General features: G+C 36.4%; 4 protein-coding genes and 1 long non-coding RNA gene across 9 annotated transcripts; 2 read left to right on the top strand and 3 right to left on the bottom strand.

Moving 5' to 3' along the window:
* Positions 1 to 5: 5 nt before the first annotated feature.
* On the bottom strand, positions 6 to 9,109 carry LOC106656195 (folylpolyglutamate synthase, mitochondrial-like). Of its 3 annotated transcripts, none has more exons than XM_014376938.1 (5): positions 9,021 to 9,109; positions 3,595 to 3,804; positions 2,111 to 2,229; positions 874 to 1,881; positions 6 to 795 (listed from the first exon to the last, which is right to left on the bottom strand). In XM_014376938.1, the coding sequence occupies exons 1-5, from the start codon at positions 9,057 to 9,059 to the stop codon at positions 396 to 398; spliced, it is 1,776 nt and encodes a 591-aa protein (XP_014232424.1). In that variant the 5' UTR covers positions 9,060 to 9,109; the 3' UTR covers positions 6 to 395. The 3 variants fall into 3 exon arrangements, with proteins under 3 accessions (XP_014232424.1, XP_014232426.1, XP_014232425.1); XM_014376940.2 differs by lacking the exon at positions 9,021 to 9,109 and adding an exon at positions 4,441 to 4,704; XM_014376939.2 differs by lacking the exons at positions 3,595 to 3,804; positions 9,021 to 9,109 and adding an exon at positions 3,038 to 3,321.
* LOC111693934 lies at positions 5,737 to 7,344 on the top strand. The gene is made up of 2 exons (XR_002763529.1): positions 5,737 to 6,087; positions 6,163 to 7,344. It is a non-coding gene; the product is annotated as an uncharacterized LOC111693934 (long non-coding RNA).
* Positions 8,383 to 14,239, top strand: LOC106656197 (probable uridine-cytidine kinase). Of its 2 annotated transcripts, none has more exons than XM_014376942.2 (5): positions 8,383 to 9,555; positions 9,896 to 10,152; positions 11,329 to 11,474; positions 11,550 to 11,696; positions 12,697 to 13,633. In XM_014376942.2, the coding sequence occupies exons 1-5, from the start codon at positions 8,962 to 8,964 to the stop codon at positions 12,825 to 12,827; spliced, it is 1,275 nt and encodes a 424-aa protein (XP_014232428.2). In that variant the 5' UTR covers positions 8,383 to 8,961; the 3' UTR covers positions 12,828 to 13,633. The 2 variants fall into 2 exon arrangements, with proteins under 2 accessions (XP_014232428.2, XP_023315941.1); XM_023460173.1 differs by lacking the exon at positions 12,697 to 13,633 and adding an exon at positions 13,640 to 14,239 and having other exon boundaries at positions 8,385 to 9,555.
* Positions 10,399 to 11,062, bottom strand: LOC106656198. The gene is made up of 2 exons (XM_014376943.2): positions 10,584 to 11,062; positions 10,399 to 10,499 (listed from the first exon to the last, which is right to left on the bottom strand). Exons 1-2 carry the CDS (start codon positions 10,947 to 10,949, stop codon positions 10,440 to 10,442), a joined length of 426 nt encoding a protein of 141 aa, XP_014232429.1. The 5' UTR covers positions 10,950 to 11,062; the 3' UTR covers positions 10,399 to 10,439.
* On the bottom strand, positions 13,702 to 16,034 carry LOC111693933 (ubiquitin-like protein 5). 2 transcript variants are annotated; one of them, XM_023460175.1, is made up of 5 exons: positions 15,920 to 16,034; positions 15,195 to 15,411; positions 14,955 to 15,003; positions 14,272 to 14,311; positions 13,702 to 13,782 (listed from the first exon to the last, which is right to left on the bottom strand). In XM_023460175.1, exons 2-3 carry the CDS (start codon positions 15,370 to 15,372, stop codon positions 14,960 to 14,962), a joined length of 222 nt encoding a protein of 73 aa, XP_023315943.1. In that variant the 5' UTR covers positions 15,373 to 15,411; positions 15,920 to 16,034; the 3' UTR covers positions 13,702 to 13,782; positions 14,272 to 14,311; positions 14,955 to 14,959. The 2 variants fall into 2 exon arrangements, with proteins under 2 accessions (XP_023315943.1, XP_023315942.1); XM_023460174.1 differs by lacking the exons at positions 13,702 to 13,782; positions 14,272 to 14,311 and having other exon boundaries at positions 14,905 to 15,003; positions 15,920 to 16,033.
* Between the last annotated feature and the right edge of the window lie 107 nt (positions 16,035 to 16,141).

Raw genomic sequence — 16,141 nt, forward strand, 5'->3', positions numbered from 1 at the left:
TACTATTGATTCGAGTTATTTTTAATTTAGCCACTATAGAACCTCAAGCTATCAAATGATTCAAAGCTGCTGAAAACATTTTAACAAATTGACTATATTTATGATTTATACAAAAAAAAATCTATTAACAATTTGGTATCGAATGCATATCTATCTACAAAGAATTTACGATCCTCGATTAATTTTGTCATTCGAAGAAGGTAAAACATTTGATCTTTAACAATTGAAAATTTTTTTAATATTTACAAATGTTAAATTTTAACATTACGGCGTGTAAAATTCCACACTGTTATTCATCAGTTGCTGATTTTAAAGAGTCTCTGAGTAGGTAAAAAAAATTCATCACTTATTCGACATGGACCACTGATGAATTACACTCGTATGATAATCGCGGGTCAAAACGTCGAGGTCATTGTGAATTCCGGATCGACCACGGTCAGCAGCGCTCCGACCAAATGCAGAGAACCCGTGACCAGCACTTGCGGTTTGCATTCGTTGTCGTCGTCGGGTACAAGTACGTCCGCCTCGCTCTCCGTCTTGATGTAATTGAGCGTCTCGTAGACGCTCTCCTTCACCACCGAGTTCTCGCCCCACACCTCCGAGTTCTTCCAGCAGCGCTCCAACTGCTTGGCGAGCGGAAAATTGTGATTCTCTTGATCGGCGTTGTGCACCAGACCGGCGAGATTCGGGACGAATATCGCCTTGTAGAAGTTCAACGTTTTCAGCGGCGCCAAGAGTTTGGCCGAGTCCCGATCGCCGGTGGCGTTAAAAATGAGATACCTTCGTCTCTCTTTTCTGCAACGACAAAGGTGTAACGAATGTTTACTCGAACGATTATATAATTGAATTACTCGAGGAGAGCGGAAAAGCAACCTGGAGGAAGCGACGATGCCACGGAACCAGGCGACGCAAGAGTCCATGCTCTCTTCCGTGTGAGCGCCGTCGACGTAGAAATCCAGCGTCCTGCCGGGCAGGATCTGAGTTCGTCCGGGCCACCTGCAGGACTCGAGCGCCGCGGCGATCTTGGTCCACGACAGGCTCGTTCGCTTTGGCGCGGCGTGCTCCGGTGTCACGATGTATCTGCTGCAATCCTTGGTCTTGGCGTCGAGCTTGTTCTCCGTGCTCGAGAGTACCACGCTCGATTGATGATGACGTTTGGCCGCTCCCCCCTGAGTCCTCGAGAACCAAGCCTGGGCCAGCTGGATGGCCAGCGAGGCGTTGCTCCTCTGTACCTCGCTCTGGATACCCAAAACGGGCGGCTGTCCCTTGCGCCAGGGATAAGACTCGAGGGCCGGCACGACGCTGAGCTGGCACTTGCGCTCGCGGGCTCGAGCCTCCAGTACCCGCATCGCGTCGTTGCTGCTCTGCTCCACGGTGAACGCCGCGGCGTTGGGCTTGAAGATGCCGGCCTTCTGCCAGGCGATGGCCTCGATCGTGTCGCCGAGCAGGGACGTGTGATCGATGCCGAGGCTCGTGATGCCCGAGCAGCAGGTGTTGCCGAGGATGTTGGTGCAGTCGTGCTCGCCGCCGATGCCGACCTCGAGGATGGCCACGTCGACGTTGGCCTTGCAGAACACGTGAAACATGAGCACGGTCAAGAACTTGAAGTACTGCGGCATGTCGCGCTCGTGCTCGCGCAGCTGGCTCAGCCGGTCGTAGACGTGCCAGAAGTGCCGGGCGAACTCGTGCTCGTTGATGGGCCGGCCGTCGATGCGGAAGCGCTCGCGCACCGTGATGAGATGGGGCGAGCTGTAGAAGCCCGTCTTGAAGCCATGCTCGCGCAGTATGGCCTCGGCGAAGGCGCAGGTGGAGCCCTTGCCCTTGGTGCCCGCCACGTGGATCACCGACAGACGCTCGACCTGCTCGAGGCTCAAGCCGGACCTGCGGATGGAGATTTTTTTTTTCGTGTTATCGAAACGTTTCTGCTTCGAGAGACAAATTGTATAGATGGAGTGCGATGCGACACGTGCTCCGCATCGCGTGTTGTCACTATCGACCAACGGCTTATCCGAATTATTAATGCGGAGACAAGACGCTCGATTAATCGAATTAATGCGTGCGGCAAAAAAGCAATTGACTATCGTAGCTCTGCTTATGTATAGGCACTCACCTCAGCAGGTACTTTTTCGTGTCTTGCAAATTCGTGTTCTGCGTCGTGGAGTTATTCAATCTGGCTGCGCTTATGTAAGCTGCGTTACTCTGTAAACTGTTCAAGGAGCGTATCGCCTCCTGGGAAAAAAGAAAAAGCGTCAATGCTCGTGTCAATGATGAACGTAAGTACTAGCATACATCATCATTATTATTATAATTTTCATAGTTTGTAAAAAAAGTAATTGAAAGACGCAACAGCGATGATATCGGGTCAAGAATGTCACTCGCACACGATCGTTATACCATGATTTTCATGAAGATCGACGAACTCTGCGCAATTTTGGTCGCAATTTTGCCGGTATCTTGGAATTAATAATAATAACAATATGATTGACCACCAAAAATGGAACACACACACACACACACGCACCAAAATGTATAATATCCACACGTCCGTCAAACACGAGCGAGAAGAAAAGTACCGGTAGGCCACAGCGGCAGCGCACACGCGAGCTCTCTCGTTCTCTCTCGAAGAGAAGCACTCGATCGCGTGCTGTTATCGTCGTTTGACGGCCGCTCGATAACAAACGCTCCGCGCGCGAGGCTGTTCTACATTATGACGCTGCTGCTGTTTTTCTTTTTACTTCAATTTTTTCAAAGTTATTATATACGCGAAACGCAAAATAATATGCGTGCGTACGATTTTTTTGTGGTCGCTTATCGCTTTAATCCCGACTCTTTTTTTAGGTGCCTTGTGCGAGTTTATAATTATAGCACAGATCGTGTGCGCGAATGATTTGCGCGACGCCGAGAATTATGAATGAACGATAATAACATTTTTTGTGGTCGAAAGATCGTTATGTACTGATCTTTCTCGATCTCCTTCTGAGTGACGATCTCGGGTTCTTTTATTTTTCTGGTAAACACACAATTAATAGGGACAAACCTTGAAAGACTGAGGCTTTTTTTTATTTCTGCAACTGGCCACTGGTTGCGAATGATCGCTCGACTCTGGGGAGAGCATCATTTCGGAAAATTATGCTTACGCACTAATTCACACGTAATTTTATAAAATTCTATTAGAAAAATCGTTCGAATAGTATATCACTGACAATTTCTCGAGTTTGTGCACATATTATTAGTAATAATGGTATATAATGCCACAATAAATGTATGCACAATAAATGAGCATTAAAGGCACTGCGAGCACTAAAAGCAACTTTTCGCAATGAAGTAGCCGATTGCATTCTTAGCTCCCACTTTGTGTTCTTTGCCCCGCGTGCGGCGGCTACTTGTATTATATCTATCACGCTTTCACGGCTTCAACAACGTCTTCGCGCGCACTATCGAGAAACGAAAAAAAAATCTGATAACGATTACTTACATACATTATTCGATGCGCAACTCTCTCGTCACATTTAAAAACAACATTGACTCATGTTACGAATCGTGTTCCGACATTGCAATAATTCAGGGTGAAATTACACATATTCGAGGACTCACCTCGTAAGAAGACGTGGCTGCATGAGGCGACACTTTCTGCATGGCTCTCCTCGACAAGATCGCGAACATGTGACTCTTGGTCGTCGACCAGCAGCAGCGTCGTAGCAGCAGCGAGTTTTCCGCTCCGTTGTTGTTGGCCGCCGATCGAGCCGACGCGACGACGACGACGACGCTGCCTCCGCAACACCACTTGCCGATCGAACCGGTTTTCTAGAAATGGAAAAAAAAAGTTTTAAATGAAACGAAATGTCGTGTACGTACATCGTGTCGCAACTGAAACGAGACGCCTATGTATTTCGCGAGTGCGTAATGTATACGTGCGGTTCGCGCTATACGTGGGAAAGCGTCGCCCAAGTACTACGCGTACGCGAGAACCAAGAGAGTAGAAATTCCTCGCGTTGTACCTCTCGTGTACGAGAGTCATTGGTGTCACGAGAGTCTGTGATGAAAGTGTCACTACGATTTACACATCAATTTCTTGAGACATTTTACTCTAATGAATTTATTTATTTCAGTCTAGACAATTAATAAATGGCATTGTTTCATTAAAATTCCATAAAAGGAAAAAATTAAAAGCCAGCCTAAAATCCGTATAATAAGAATTAAAGTTTACAAACGCTCGATTGGTTAGCGATAGCAATTGGTCACTCTTCCAAGAGCTGGGGTAGCATTTTGATAATTTCGAAAAATTAAAATCCTTCGTCCTGAAAGATTTTTCTCGAAAAATTCCAAGAATTTCATTAAATTTGTACATCGGCAAGTCGGTCAAGATGGCAACGCATAAACGTCATAATTAATAATATACGAGATAAGCAGAACGGGCGGTGAATGATAAAACAAATCTACCTTGAGCTATGCGCACGAGAGTCGTGAAAATCGAATTTTTCGTCCTTCCTCGTGCCTATATGTGCTAGCGAGTATGTGCTTCGGCTGCGAGCCCACTGCGAATTTTTGGCCGCAAAACACGAGGAAGAAGAAACATCGAGATAAGATCACGTGCGCGTGCTAAACTACGGACAACACTACACGAGTTCGGAGCAGTAGAATATTGGGCCAAAAACGCGGGAATGGTCGCGCACGCGAGTCATCTCCTCTGCAGGCGACGCGCAGAGACTATAATGTAAAGGTCATTTTTATTATGGTTATACGCGAAGAGCAATAATTTCCCGGTCTAGGGCAGTAATATACATTACTTGCTTTTATAGTCAGCGCGCGTAGGCACGCTACGATCTTTCGGTGCTCGAGTAGAGGGAGCCAATGAAATCAGCTTCAGCGCGCGTGGCGAATAGGGCGTTTTCAGATTGTCACGAAGTGGTCACTTTACCGACCAGCTGATTTGCCTGGAGGAACAACAAACCGCGCGCCCCTATACTTCCCGTGTTAAATTAGCTTGTTAAAAGTACTTGTAATTAGTTTATAATCAAGTAAAAAAATAAACAAAAAATATCTGGAGAAAGCCGAAATCCTCGTGTATCGAAATATCGAAGCGGTTTTTAATTAAAGTCTTTAGTTTGTAAATTAAAAAATATTGAAATTTCAGTTTTTTTGTCTGAGATATTGTCAATAATCTCTATTAAAATGATTATTAAATTTGCTTTTTCGGGTTGCAATACAAAATCTCAAGCGGGGAAGTTATTATTCTTTCAAATGACCAACGAAAAACTAAGAAAGAAGCGTAATTCCGAAAAATTATGAAAATCATCTCGCAATCGTCTTCCAACCCAAGTCTGCTGTTGGTGGAAAGATAATATTCTTAATTACGATTGTTTCTCAGTTTTTCGTTGATCATTTGAAAAAATAATAACTTCCCCGCTTGAGATTTTGTATTGCAACCCGAAAAAGCAAATTTAATAACCATTTTAATAGAGATTATTGACAATATCTCAGACAAAAAAACTGAAATTTCAATATTTTTTAATTTACAAACTAAAGACTTTAATTAAAAACCGCTTCGATATTTCGATACACGAGGATTTCGGCTTTCTCCAGATATTTTTTGTTTATTTTTTTACTTGATTATAAACTAATTACAAGTACTTTTAACAAGCTAATTTAACACGGGAAGTATAGGGGCGCGCGGTTTGTTGTTCCTCCAGGCAAATCAGCTGGTCGGTAAAGTGACCACTTCGTGACAATCTGAAAACGCCCTATAAGGCAAAAAAACTCTGATAGCAGAAAGCACTTTCTCTGGCTGCAGCTATATCACAATCCTGGTTCTATGAAGATTTGCCCTTCAGCTCAAAAAACTCAAATTTTTAAGTAGTTTATTTTATGGAAACTTCTAATATACTGTATTTTCATTTGCAGTCGACTGTTTGACAAAGGATTATGGAAAAGTTAGGTCAAGTCGATAAAGACCATAAAGAGAGAGACAAGTTGTCTGTATATCGCAGGACAGCTTTTACAGAGATCTCACGCCATCAGAAAAGATCAAAGGTAGTAGGAAGAAAGTATTCGTGGATGCGGACCCTGACACCAGGCTGGCACGGATATGTAAGCAAATTTTCCCATCAATGTTTTTCTCTCTATTTTTCACTGCAAATTAACAATTTGAAATTAAAATTTCAGTAAAGCGAGACAACAGCGAGAGAGGAAGATATATAGAAAATATCCTATCAAGTTATATGAATACAACAAAGCCATGTTCTCACAAGTATTGCTATTCTACAATCGCATATGCCGATGTGATAATTCCTGGTGGAGCTAATAATGCCGGTAAGACTATCATGTTAGTAAATTATTATCATTGTTTGAAAAAAAAAATATATGTTCGCTTAAAAAGATCGTAAGTATGTGCGTTGGAAAATAATTAACACACTAGAGTGTCAAAATTAATTTTTATGTTATATAATTATTGTATTACTTGCATGAAATACTACAGTACATGGAATCCAGTTTAACAAAATTACACGCATTTTTGGTTGTTAATCATTAAGTAGTTTTTCAAAATAATACATCATCCATTTATTAATGAAACTTAACTTGGATTAATAATCATTCAAGTCAATTTTATCAAAAAAATGTATTCAATTCAAATTTAGTCAGTATCTTCAACAATCAAACCTTATATCTAACTATCTATTTCATCCTCTGAGGTATGGACAACTAGAGCTAGTAGAATTATTCCACTAAGGAAATTGTTAATTTGTATGTTTACAATTCAAACTATTCATTCTCACTCCCCTTGCAAGAACACTGAAGAAATTTACTGTCCTTCTAACTTATGTGATAAAAATTCATCTAAAACTTGAATAAATGCGAATTACTCCTTGTACTTCACTGGCTCGATCTTTGTAGAGCAGCTTTGCCCTTCAAGTCAATCTTTCAGAGTTATTTTCTGCGAATTGATAACAATTTCTAACAATTGATATATGTTATAGTGGCGATAGACCTTATAGTTTACCACATCTGGGATATTTTGCATGATTAAAATCCATACATTGAGCATTGACGAGCATCAACATCATTAGTGGACTAAGCAGATGATTATTATTAAATATCATCAGTAGCTTTTCATCTGTTGTACTTGATTCATTTTCATATTCCATAGTTTTTTTAGCATTTTAAATGAATAAATTTTTCATGTTATAGAGTTGGAACTATTAACTCAAAACATTGCAGAAGAAATAAAAGTAAAAGGAGAAAACATGAAATAAAATACTTTTGTGATTATTTTTGCAATAATACAATTAAATATGTATTACTTAATAGTTACCTCTAGAATTTGAAAATAAAACCTCTTAAAAAAGGATACAATCTTGTAGTCTTATATGATCTTTGTAGATGGTGTACCTCTTTTTCAGAACAATTTTATCATAATGAGTTCCAGTTTGGGCGGATATCAATTTTTCGAGATCACAAACTGTATCATCTGGATTACATTTCACTCTGACTTTTTTTCCAAGATGGTCATTGCATGTGATTTCAATCATTTTTGTATGATTGGATGAACAAATAGATGCAGCGCAGAGCTAGGAAATTTAAAATTTTGTTGACAATAAGCAGTATAATTCTAATGCTTTAATTTTTGACAAGAAGAGGGTTAAAGTCTTAACAAGAAGAAGATACTCATGACAAGAATCTTATATTTCATTGATATAATCAATTAGTTTAGTTTAAATGATAAATTTCTAATATGAACAGTTATATTCACTTAAAATGAAGTAAATAATATTTTTTTTTAAATGCAATTGAGACTGTACAAGATATTTGTGTGGTTTTTTGTTTTAAAATATCCATCGATAATTAAATGTTCGTAAAAAATGCAAAATCAATTTTAAAGGAATTACTGGTTATACATGTGATACTGTAAATAGAGTTTAACAAAAATAATATTTACTTAAATATTATTAACGGTAAACTGTAAGTCAAAACAGTTTAGAGCAGACTACCAGAAATTTCCAGTAATCTATAACAACATGGTAACATGACTTCAGTCTTTACAGAAGAACACGCAACTCACGCCCAAATCATACAATATCATCAATATCACATAATATCATCGACAACGTAAATTCGTGGTAAAAGCTGTTCTTTTTTTTCGTTACAGCGTGTTTTACATTTTCTTATCTGCGATAATATGCGTGCATATAATATCAATTGCGGAGACCTTGAACTTGCGTCCACTGCAGTCAAACGAATATTATCTACCGCTATACCGCCACTCGAGGCACGCTGCACGAGGATGTCATATTTTTCTCGAGCGCTGTCAAAAGTCATCGTGATTCCTATATCACGGGCAATGAATGAATAAATTTACGTTGATACAAAATAAATAATAAATCGATTTTTCATCTAAGGGCATTATAACAATAAAAAAAATCAAAACAAAAATGAGATTTCGACAAGCGCAGTCTAGCAGACGAAAAAATGTCTCCAGTCTCGGCTCTCGATTGACAGCAGACATTTTATAGCAGACAAAAAAAAAGAGAGAATAGAAAAAGAAGACAGTCAAAGTCAAGAGCACGTGGTCGTCTGCCAAGTGCGAAATATCTATCGATGGCTCTCGAGTGAATTGCGTTTCGGAGCATAGGTGTAGTTTCTCGAATCACACCCCATCCATTATCATTAAAAAACGAACGGATGACTTCTGGTGTCTGTTCCTTGCAAATTGACCTATCTATTCTAGACAAATCAATCAAACGCAAGCAAGCTAACGTCTTATATATGTGTAATCGTACTATTACATGCGTAGCTGTAATAGTGGGGACGGTCGCACCGCAGCAGCTCTAATTACGTTCAAATTTTCGTACATAACACCGAAAAGCAGTTTTGACAGCGCATGTGTATATGTGTTGTGTGCCTCATTATTAAATTACCCCTTGTTATCTACGATCGTACGATCTTGGAGCCATCATAATCGTTTACATGCAGAGCATCAATTGGAAATACGTAGCGCAACGCGTTAGGCCGTCATTACTACTCACCATCGTCAGTGGCAGCAGCAGACCAGTCCAGCCGCCCATCTCCGTGACCGTAGCACCTGCTGTAGTAGCTCATTATAGTAATTGCCCAGCTTTGATCGCTGAGACTTGGAAAGTTGCCGCAGGCAACAACGTGGTTAGCTCAGTTCGACTTTGGACACAGCATCGATCACTGCAACTAGCACCTACTCGTCCTGCCTGCACTGCAACTGCTGTACTGCTGATAAAGAAGAGGCTGAAATCGACTACTCGTTTCGTCGCTGCTTATACAGCTGCTGCTGCTGCTTATAGCTGCCGCGGACTCGTCTCGGTGCGCAGTATAAAATTGCAGCCGAGCGTGCAATTGCCACAGTTGAGATTGTACCACGGCTGCAGCAATAAAGAATCGTCGACGCTGATAAACGGCGCGATGGCGGATATCACGATAAACATGGGCACCACGCGCAAGCTCTCCATGGGCATCAACGGCAAGCTGAACGGCGTCGAGGCCAAGACGCCCTTCCTCATCGGCGTCTCGGGCGGCACGGCCAGCGGCAAGGTAAGACGATGACCGATTGTTTAATTAGGCGCTCAATAAATTTAGATTGTATGCACTCGTGACGAAGGCTCTCATAATCTTAAATGTTGATGCAGCTAAATGAATTCGCTTTAACGTGGTGCAGTCGTGGTCGTTCTATTTTGATATGAGTGCACTTCGATTGTTCTGCGATTGACACGAGGATAACCACTACGACCGAATGCATTTCGATTTTTCGTTTTCTTTCTTTTTTTTTTGTTTTTTTGTTTTTTTTTTTTTGATTGAGGCAATTGCTGTATTACATAATTGTCAACTGTTTTATTTTATGGAAACTTCTAATATACTGTATTTTCATTTGCAGTCGACTGTTTGCCAAAGGATTATGGAAAAGTTAGGTCAAGTCGATAAAGACCATAAAGAGAGACAAGTTGTCTGCATATCGCAGGACAGCTTTTACAGAGATCTCACGCCATCAGAAAAGATCAAGGCTGAGAAGGGACAATTCAACTTTGATCATCCCGATGCGTTTGACAATGATCTTATTCTGCAGACTCTTCAGGATATATTGGCTGGAAAGAAATGTGAAATCCCAGTATACGACTACAAGACCAATAGCATGTAAGTACCAAAAAAGTTCATGATAAATGTAGTATAACATATAATCAAAAGTACAAAAAAAAATAGGGATATACTTTTTTTGAGTCTCTAAAGAGAAACATTTTCTTACGTTTAGAACAAATCATTTTTTAACCAAGTTCAGTGTCGAGTAATGTGTTCACACTATTATTATGTGTTTACACTAATAAAATTACTAACAAAGTGTAATAGATGTTATCAATGAATACTAATTGTTTATGTAATTTACCAATTTTTTTATTTTTTAAAAATTACATTTTTCATTTTTTTCAATAATTGCAATCATAGGGATAAGATTGATGACCTCCATATGATCTTCTGTAAGAAGGCTGGAAGAGAAAAAAAAAACAATTAATTTTTTGCTCTTAAATTGAGTTTTAAATTTTAAATTTGTTCTGTGAAATTGTACTTACTCTAAACCGTGGTGTATAGGATCTTGGCATATATCCAAGTGATCTGTAATGTGGTAGGGAAGAATAACTTCGGGCACCATACATATAATGTGGTGATGACATGCTTCTCATGGCTGATGCAGGTTCAGAGTAACTCGTATAGTCCATTGATTGTGTTGGGGGTACGTAGTATGATGTTGGTGCAGCAAGTTGAACTACCGGTGCTGGTGATGGTGCTGGTAGATAGACCGTTTGGGGTTGTTGATAAAATGGTGACATAGCGTACCTTGCATTTCCTGCACAGGTGCAAGCTCCATTTTTACAAGCACTGGTTTGCTGCAAAACTAACACCAAGAAACTAGACACTAAGAAAATTATTCTCTTCATGATTCCCACTGAATCGATTAATTTGAATGTTTAATTGAAATAGTAATTGTGACAGTTTACTGTCTTTGGAATTTATTAACTCAAAAATTAGTTAATTAACTGATGAAGGAATTTGGTGTTAATCGCTCCTTTTATACCTGTCGTTTTTCCTGAAACGCGCGTGTTTGGAGTCGATCGGAACCAGGAAGCTGTGACGGCGTCACGAAACGCGATAAGCCGCATGAACATTTTTTGGAGATGTTATTTATACAAATTGAATGTGCGTGTCTTTCGATTAAAATTCGCCAAGACAGTCCTCGAGCATGATTTTGCTTATCTAACAGATAAATCATGGCTATACTTGTTAAAATATTAATTCATTATTTATCGTTTGTTTCAGAATCCCGAACCAGACAACCACAATTTATCCTGCTGATGTTGTGCTTTTCGAAGGAATCCTTGTATTTTATTTTTCAAATATAAGGGATCTATTTCACATGAAATTATTCGTTGATACGAACTCTGATACCAGGCTGGAGCGGAGAGGTATACAAATTTTCCCATGAATTTTTTTCTCTCTATTTTTCATTGCAAATTAATAATTTGAAACGAAAATTTCAGTACCGCGAGACGTCAAAGAGAGAGGGCGAGATCTGGATTATGTATTGAATCAATACCTAAATTTCGTCAAGCCAGCGTTTGAAGAATTTTGCTTGCCTACGAAAAAATTTGCTGATGTCATAATTCCTCGCGGAGCTGACAATACAGGTAAGACGATCATGCTACTAAATTATTATCATTGTTTGAAAAAAAAATTTATGTTCGCTTGAAAAGATCGTAAGTATGTGCGTCGGAAAATAATTAACACAATAGAGGGTCAAAATTAATTTTTATGTTATATAATTATCGTAATACTTGCATGAATTACTATCATACATGGAAACCGGTTTAAAAAAATTACATGCATTATTGGTTATTAATAATGAAGTATAAATCTTTTTAAACTTTTTTTTTAAATAATACATCATGCCTTCATTAATGGAACTTAGCTTGCATTAATAATCATTCTAGTTACACATTTACCGAATAAAATGTATTGAATTTTATGTCCAACAATCAAAATTAATTATTATCTAACAGGCATTTTCAAAATTCCCTGGGGTATTTTTTACAACTAGAGTTGGTAAAATTATTGCCTAGAAAAAATCGTTAATTTCTCTGTTTATTATTCAAACTATTTATTCGTATTTTCTGCACACTTCATTAGACACGGGTTTTCAAAATTATTCCCAACAATTCCATCTTGTTGACATTTACTTGCCACTTTGTTTTCTTCTTGGACAAATGCGAAGTACTTCAAGTTTTTCTTCGCCTCGACCTTTGTATAACATTAATATTAATGAATATGGCATACGATAATCATTTCTTCCTTAGGTATCTTTTAAGAGCTCGTTCTTACTATTCGTGAATTCAGAATAAATCGTAAAAAACGTCCACTTACTGGCTTGCACGGAATTTTTTTAAAAAACGTTAAATATGATTTAATATTCTAAGCACTATGAACTTGACAAACAATTTTTATGAAGGTCAGAATTGTCTATTTCGTATCAAAAAATTCAAATGATTACGTCATTGTAAACATGAATATTATATTTAGTTTTGCCCTTCGAGTCAATCTTTGAGAATTATTTTCTATGAATTCTCTATTGATGACAAAATCAAAAGAAGATATGAAGCATACATGGTTTTGGTTATTTTATGTTTACAGTGGCGATAGACCTTATAGTGCACCACATCTGGGACATTTTGCATATTAAAAATGGGGAAATCGCATATCAGCAACATCCATACTTCGAGCATAGACGAGCATCAACATCATCAGATGGACTAAGCAGATGATTGACATATTATTAAATATGATCAGTTGCTTTTAATCTGTTGTTTTTAATTCATTTTCATATTGCACAGTCTTTTTTTAGCATTTTAAATGAATAAAATTTTCATGCATGCAAACTTTAATTACTAATCTTTGTACGTTGAAAACTTTTTGTGGATAAAATCTTGCGTTTAATCATAAGGAAAAATCATGATACCTAAGTAGATATTACCTATAGCATTTTACAAAAAAATGACTAAATTTTATGTTGCATAATAATTTTGTATTTTCTCTATCAGATATAAAGATCAAAAGAATATTTTGTATGTTTTCGTACAGTGGAAAATTGTTTATATTAATATTTGTATTATAAAATCAAGATTATTGTCTTACAATATTATAAGCCCTTTTATACTCTCAAACCTTTGATAAATTATTTAATAGAGTATACAGTGTAAAATTCATAAACAAAATTATGAATCATCAGTACAAGTAAATTTTTTCAAGTTAATACCTAGTTTAATTTGTGTAAAAATTATTTACTTTCAGGTCCGTAAAAAGTTTACTGACTTCTATATGAATAAGACTAAAATTGTACAAAAAAACTCATAATAAATCTTGGGATTTTGCATATTAAAACAGCAAAAGATTGATTCTAAATACCTTCATTTAATACATTAATGTATTAATAATTTAATTATATTTATTTTGCATGCTCAATCATTAACTGCATGTTTGGAAGCAATAACTTAATAATTTTGATGATAATATTTGAATGTTGTTAAACTTTAGTCAACTTAATAACGTAATTTTCCTAATTTTTTCTCTGTTTTAGTGGCCATCAATTTAATTGTCCAGCACATAAGAGATTTCCTTAGCAACCGTAGTCGAAATGTAATTGAAGCTGAAAGTCCTATGAGTCGTTCGGATGAAGCAATAGTAAAAAGGCCTCATTGAAATGAAAAATTCAATTTCAAACTAAAAAAGTGAATGCTTCCTAAAATAGCTGATACTGATGCTCTAAGTAATAGTCATAAATTTTAAATATTTTTTTAAACCATACATTTTAATTGATCAAAGTACTAGATAAATAAATGTTTATAATTTTAATATAAAATAGCAAAGGTTTACTAAAATAATGGTAAGATTTAATGCGTCACAATCAAAGATTAGAAAAAAAACATCATCGAGTAAAACACAAAACGCTACCAAACTAATTGTTATTAAGTATTCACGTTATTTTTAAGTTATATATTTGGTTATATACATTTTAACATATTATTTTTCAACCAAATTTGAGGTGTAAACCAATAAGTATATTTTGAGTACATACTAAAATGCATTTATTAACATCCATTGCAATAAATTAAATGTCAACTAAATATTTATAATTTATACAATTTTAAGTTTATTTTATGTATAAAAGAGCACAAAGTGTTTAAAAATCATTACAAAAATTATCCTTACATAAAATCTTGATTTCAATAATATTTGACAATGTGTGCATTAGGGTGTACCCCTTTTTTAAATATTTCGAATAAAAAGAATAAAATAAAATATATCTCAGGAGCCGAGTGAAAAACTGTAAGATGGTATATTTTTGCAGGTCTGTGCACAACATGGGTGCTGAAATCAAAAATTGTCAGCTCGGAGTAGCACGAGGCAAATAAATACTAATTAAGCTTTGCGATTTTTTTTCTTCCATAAGAAGGGTTTAACGAAAAATTTTCTCTGAACAAAAAGTGCTTAATTTTGATCAAAGAATATGTGTGAATTTTTTCAGATTTTTTCGGACCATTTTTGGATTTTTGGAAATATTGACGAACGCCAAAAATCCAAAAATGGTCCGAAAAAATCTGAAAAAATTCACACATATTCTTTGATCAAAATTAAGCACTTTTTGTTCAGAGAAAATTTTTCGTTAAACCCTTCTTATGGGAGAAAAAAAATCGCAAAGCTTTTCATTTCCACATTAGTATTTATTTGACTCGTGCTACTCCGAGCTGAAAATTTTTGATTTCAGCACCCATGTTGTGCACAGACCTGCAAAAATATACCATCTTACAGTTTTTCACTCGGCTCCTGAGATATATTTTATTTTATTCTTTTTATTCGAAATATTTAAAAAAGGGGTACACCCTAGTGTGCATGATGCCTACTGATAGTAAAGTTCTAAATTCATGCCATCATGAATTTCATCTATACATTTGTGTTAAGGAAATTATTTTTATAAAAGTAGTATAAGATAGAATTATAAGAAATAGAATTTAATATTAAGTAAACATGAAATAAAATACTTTTGTGATTATTTTTGCAATAATACAATTAAATATGTATTACTTAATAGTTACCTCTAGAATTTGAAAATAAAACCTCTTAAAAAAGGATACAATCTTGTAGTTTTATATGATCTTTGTAGATGGTGTACCACTTTTTCAGAACAATTTTATCATAATGAGTTCCAGTTTGGGCAGATATCAATTTTTTGAGATCACCAACTGTATCATCTGGATTACATTTCACTCTGACTTTTTTTCCAAGACGGTCATTGCATGTGATTTCAATCATTTTTGTATGATTTGATGAACAAATAGATGCAGGGCAGAGCTAGGAAATTTAAATAATATGTAAATAAAAGTTCAAATTTTATATCCTGAAATGAATTCATTTAATATGCAGTAAATGGAAATCATATCATACATTTCTTAACATTTACATGACATTATAAACTAAAATTCCATTGTTAGTTTTATTTTTAAATAATTTTTTTTGACAATAAGCAGTATAATTCTAATACTTTAATTTTTGACAAGAAGAGGGTTAAAGTCTGAACAACAAGAAGATACTCAAGACAAGAATCTTATATTTCATTGATATAATCAATTAGTTTAGTTTAAATGATAAATTTCTAATATGAACAGTTATATTCACTAAAAATGGAGTAAATATTTTTTTTTTTAATGCAATTGAGACTGTACAAGATATTTGTGTGGTTTTTTGTTTTAAAATATCCATCGATAATTAAATGTTCGTAAAAAATGCAAAATCAATTTTAAAGGAATTACTGGTTATACATGTGATACTGTAAATAGAGTTTAACAGAAACAATACTTACTTAAATATTATTAACGGTAATTGAAGTCAAAACAGTTTAGAGCAGACTACCAGAAATTTCCAGTAACCTACAACAAGACGGTAACATGACTTCAGTCTTTACATCAAGAACACAACTCACGTCCTCTGTGGTTTGTTCTAATGCACATGAAGATTTTAATAACATAGTTGAAAAACACATGGAAAGTTGATGTTGATTTATTTTAATTTCATTTTTTTTACA

Source organism: Trichogramma pretiosum, unplaced genomic scaffold (assembly GCF_000599845.2).
Source record: "Trichogramma pretiosum strain Unisexual culture from Peru unplaced genomic scaffold, Tpre_2.0 scaffold40, whole genome shotgun sequence".
Lineage (NCBI taxonomy): Eukaryota > Metazoa > Arthropoda > Insecta > Hymenoptera > Trichogrammatidae > Trichogramma > Trichogramma pretiosum.

Coding starts and splice junctions, on each gene's coding strand:
- LOC106656197 (XM_014376942.2), top strand. CDS start 8,962: ATGCAGAGCATCAATTGGAAATACGTAGCGCAACGCGTTAGGCCGTCA. Junction 9,556..9,895: donor GCGGCACGGCCAGCGGCAAG/GTAAGACGATGA, acceptor TTTCATTTGCAG/TCGACTGTTTGCCAAAGGAT. Junction 11,475..11,549: donor TACCAGGCTGGAGCGGAGAG/GTATACAAATTT, acceptor CGAAAATTTCAG/TACCGCGAGACGTCAAAGAG.
- LOC106656198 (XM_014376943.2), bottom strand. CDS start 10,949: ATGAAGAGAATAATTTTCTTAGTGTCTAGTTTCTTGGTGTTAGTTTTG. Junction 10,500..10,583: donor CCTATACACCACGGTTTAGA/GTAAGTACAATT, acceptor TTTCTCTTCCAG/CCTTCTTACAGAAGATCATA.
- LOC106656195 (XM_014376938.1), bottom strand. CDS start 9,059: ATGGGCGGCTGGACTGGTCTGCTGCTGCCACTGACGATG. Junction 2,230..3,594: donor CAGCCACGTCTTCTTACGAG/GTGAGTCCTCGA, acceptor CTTTTTTCCCAG/GAGGCGATACGCTCCTTGAA. Junction 1,882..2,110: donor ACGAAAAAGTACCTGCTGAG/GTGAGTGCCTAT, acceptor CTCCATCCGCAG/GTCCGGCTTGAGCCTCGAGC.
- LOC111693933 (XM_023460175.1), bottom strand. CDS start 15,372: ATGATTGAAATCACATGCAATGACCGTCTTGGAAAAAAAGTCAGAGTG. Junction 15,004..15,194: donor TCATATAAAACTACAAGATT/GTATCCTTTTTT, acceptor ACAAATGTATAG/ATGAAATTCATGATGGCATG.